The sequence below is a fragment of the Eretmochelys imbricata genome, chromosome 4, assembly GCF_965152235.1.
Source record: "Eretmochelys imbricata isolate rEreImb1 chromosome 4, rEreImb1.hap1, whole genome shotgun sequence".
NCBI lineage: Eukaryota > Metazoa > Chordata > Testudines > Cheloniidae > Eretmochelys > Eretmochelys imbricata.
The window spans coordinates 140595596-140599348 of record NC_135575.1 but is presented as its reverse complement, the minus strand read 5'-3'; the positions used below and the strand labels follow the sequence as shown (position 1 = coordinate 140599348).

The 3753-nt window shown below is 53.6% G+C and overlaps 1 protein-coding gene across 1 annotated transcript; it reads left to right on the top strand.

Moving 5' to 3' along the window:
- Nucleotides 1-335: 335 nt before the first annotated feature.
- Nucleotides 336-3018, top strand: LOC144263734 (homeobox protein not2-like). The gene is made up of 3 exons (XM_077814707.1): nt 336-648; nt 766-950; nt 2815-3018. The coding sequence occupies exons 1-3, from the start codon at nt 336-338 to the stop codon at nt 3016-3018; spliced, it is 702 nt and encodes a 233-aa protein (XP_077670833.1).
- Nucleotides 3019-3753: the final 735 nt, after the last annotated feature.

The following is a 3753-nucleotide window of genomic DNA, read 5'->3' as shown; positions in this document are numbered from 1 at the left end:
ACCCAAGGGGCACGGCACCAGCGACCCTGGGATCTTGGGAGATTTCTGAAGCTCCTGTCAAGTGGATCTCACCCCACCCCCCTTTCCAGCTCCCCGGCCCATCCATTAATTGGATCCCTTGTTGGTCCGGACACCTTTTTCATCTGCTACTTAGGGGCGAACAAAAGCTCAGCAGGAGCCATTAGCACTTCAGGGTCCCTGCTCCGGATATAAGGGAGGGAGCGGGGCTGGCCTGTCTGTATGATCAGGCCAGGAGCGCGCTCAGCCCCTCACCTGCCGCCTCCGCCTCCTCCCGGTGCAGGGACCCCCTCGCCGATCTCTGGCACAGCCTGGCCATGCTGACTACGACCCTGCTGCCCTTTGGGCTGCCCGCTCCGGCCCTGCTGACTCACCCCGGCCCCCAGCTCCCCGGACACTCCCCCAAGGCTCCGGCGGGGAAATCCTTCACCATCAACGCTCTCCTGGGCCGGGCAGACCCCTCGCCGCCGCCGCCGCCTCCTGGCCCCGGGCGCTGGGACCCCGTCTGGCCAGACAGCGCCTGGCCGGGCGGTGCGCTCCAGCTGTGCGCCCAGGCGCATCCCCTCCTGCAGCCTCGGCCGCTCTATCCCGTCTGCTACCCGGGCTGGCGGGCCCCTCTGAGAGCCCCAGGTAAGAGCCTGATGTCCCCCGACTCTCCCCACCGCTCCCCCCGCCCCGGCCAGGGCCCCCCACTCGTGGCCACGCAGCCCGCGCCTCTCCTCTGAGCTGTTTCGTCTTTACGCACAGGGTATCTGCTCTCCAAATGCTGCTTCCCAGGCTTCAGAGCCAAGTCGGGCAAATCCAAGCGGGTCAGGACCATCTTCAGCAGCGACCAGCTGGCCCGGCTGGAGAAGGAGTTCGCCCGGCAGCAGTACATGGTGGGCACCGAGCGGTGTCTGTTGGCCTCCGCTCTCCACCTCACCGAGGAGCAGGTAAGACAAGCCTGTCTCTCCCCCAGCCCTGTACCTAGATGGTAGGGATGGCAGTGCCAGGGGAACCCAGGAAGATAGCGCCTCCTCCATCTGCAAAGTGGCCTGCCCCATGGCCTGGATCCCCAGTGTGTCCAGCTCCAAGGGGGACAGAAAGAGTCAGATGAAGCCACCCAGGGCTTGAGCCCTACATAGGCTTCACAGGTTTCTCTGCATCCTCCCTGGAGTTGGGCACACATTCCCGTTGACTTCAATACAAGTTTTCCTCCAAATAAGGATGCTCCAAATGCTCCAAATAAGGGCTGCAAGATGGAGCATTTCCCAATTCTCCACCCCCCACCCCCCAGTGCAGGACTCACTCTCCCATGGGCTTTCTCTAGCTTTTCTATGGGGGGGGGGGGGAAAGGGACTGTATACATAAGAACCTCCCAAGGGAAGGGGAGTAGAAACCTTCTGGACCCCAAGGCAGACTGAATAAAGTCCTTGAGAACAAATGGGGGTGTGTGTGGAGGGGAGAATTCCAGCAGCAGCTCCCATCTAGGAACAATGTGGAAACCTCTGTGAGCTTGATTCTGTCCTCCTTACTCTAGGCCTGACCCAGAGCCCACAGAAGTAGATGGGACTTCTCCTGCTGGCTCCAGGGCTTTGGATCAGGCTCTCTGAGTAGCTCAATGGCTGTGGCTCAAGGTGCTACTCACTGGGAGTAAGTGGGGAAGACTCTGGTTCCAGAGGCTCTTAAAAGCTGGATTTTTTGTACCTATTTCTCTTGCTGCGGTCTGGGATAGTAACAAGTCTCTGAAGTCTGAGCTTTCCAAAACAGGGCCCAGTATTATTGCTTATATCGCAGCAACGGCTCCACTTAGGAACTGGGTCCCATTATCCTAGGTGCTATAGGACCCCTGGTCAGAAGCAATATCTTCCCCCAAAAACTTACAATCTAAATAGACAAGACAAAGTACTATTCCCCTTCTTCTCCAGGTGGGGAACTGAGGAACAGACAAGCCTGTAGGGAATTCACCCCAGACTAACCATTGGACCATTCCCCACTCAACACCCCTGGATGCTGCTACCGTGGCAAGCTGCCCTGATGAGATCCAGCTGATGGCTAGGGCCCAGATCCTGAAAGGTATTTAGGTACCTAATGCCCATTGAACTCAATTGGAATTAGACACCTAAAGAACTCTGAGGATCTGGGCCTAGGTTCTCAGCATCTCACAGGAAGGAGGAATCAAACCCAGCTCTCCTGAGTCAGTCAACACCCCTTTACCCCCATTCAGGGATAACTGGCTCTCTCCAGCAACTAGTCAAACATGTATTTCGACTGATCCTGATCTGACCAAAACCAATGGGAGTTTGACAGCTAATCGGCACAGGATGGGGCCCTCGGATGGGCCTGTTAGACAGGGATCCATGAGGAGAGGCAGAAGGGGCTGGCTGTCATCTCCCACACCCCCACACAAACTTTTCAACCAGGGAGGTGTCTCTGAAGCTCCATCTACCTCAGGTTTTGCATGGGTGTCCGTCACCACAGCATCTGAGCCCTTCCAACGTTACTAGGGCTGTGTCTACACTGCCCCTTTCAGTGCTAAAACTTGAGTCGTTCAGGGTTGTGAAAAAACACCCCCGAGTGACAAGTTTTAGTGCTGAGAAGGGCCAGTGTAGACAGCGCTTTATAAATAATAAAGAAATAATAAAGCGACCACCCCTCATTCGGGGGGGGAGGGGGGTTATCGCCCTGGCAATAAAGTATGTCTACACTGCCCACATCATGGCGCAGCCGCGGCAGTGTAGATGTATCCTAGATCTGCTTAGCGAAGGTCCCTGGTAGAGTCTGGGTTTTAAAAGTGAAGCGTTTTCTGTTCCAAAGGTAAAAGTGTGGTTCCAGAACAGACGGATTAAGTGGAGGAAGCAGAGCCTGGAACAGCAACAAGCCAAACTGGTGAAGATGGGTCTGGCCACTCCTCAAAGGAGCCAGGATTCGCAGACCTACGAGGGAGAGGAAGGGGACAGGGACTTTACCAAGGAATCTACCAATGATCAGGAAGGTTTGTCCTCCCCTCACTTGGAGTAATCTACTGCACATCTCTCTGGACAGACTCTCCTGTTCTGTGCTTCGGGTCCTCACCCCTGTACATACTGTATTATAGCTGGCAACGTGCATATATAATATATACAGTGTAGGGATTATTTTTTGCAGTGCAAAAATAGATTAATTTATGCAATTGTTTAAAAAATAAAACACAATTAATCTGCTACTCTAGCCGGCTCAGGTTCTTACACCAGGCCTGTCACTGGGCTCTGGGCACCTACATGTGAATTACATAGTCATTGGCTCTGTAATGTAAAACAGTAGCACTCAGTAGGCTTCTCTGAATCGGTGTGAGGATAAAAATGTATCCCAAAGTCATCGCCCCCTTCTTATTTATTTAACAACCCCTCCTCCCCCACCCCCTTCATAATAAATCTCTGATTTAGCCTGGAACGCTGCCTCTCTTTGTTCATGGTAACGCACTTGCAGGATTTTTTTTCGTCTTACTGGCATGACTTCTCGTTGCCTAGCTGCTCTTTGTATAAACAACAAAACTTTTTGGTGAAGCGGGGAGATAAAATAAAGGCACTTCCCCCTACCCCCGAACAGAATGGATTCTCGATGAGCGGGGCATAGTAGGAATAACAGCTTCATTCTGGCAAAAGAATAAGATAATGGACAAATATGGAGATGTTGGGTTCGCTCCTTTCACACACCCTCTAAATCAGAGGATAAGAATCAAAACTGGTGGGTCTGAGAGATTTACACTGCACTAGT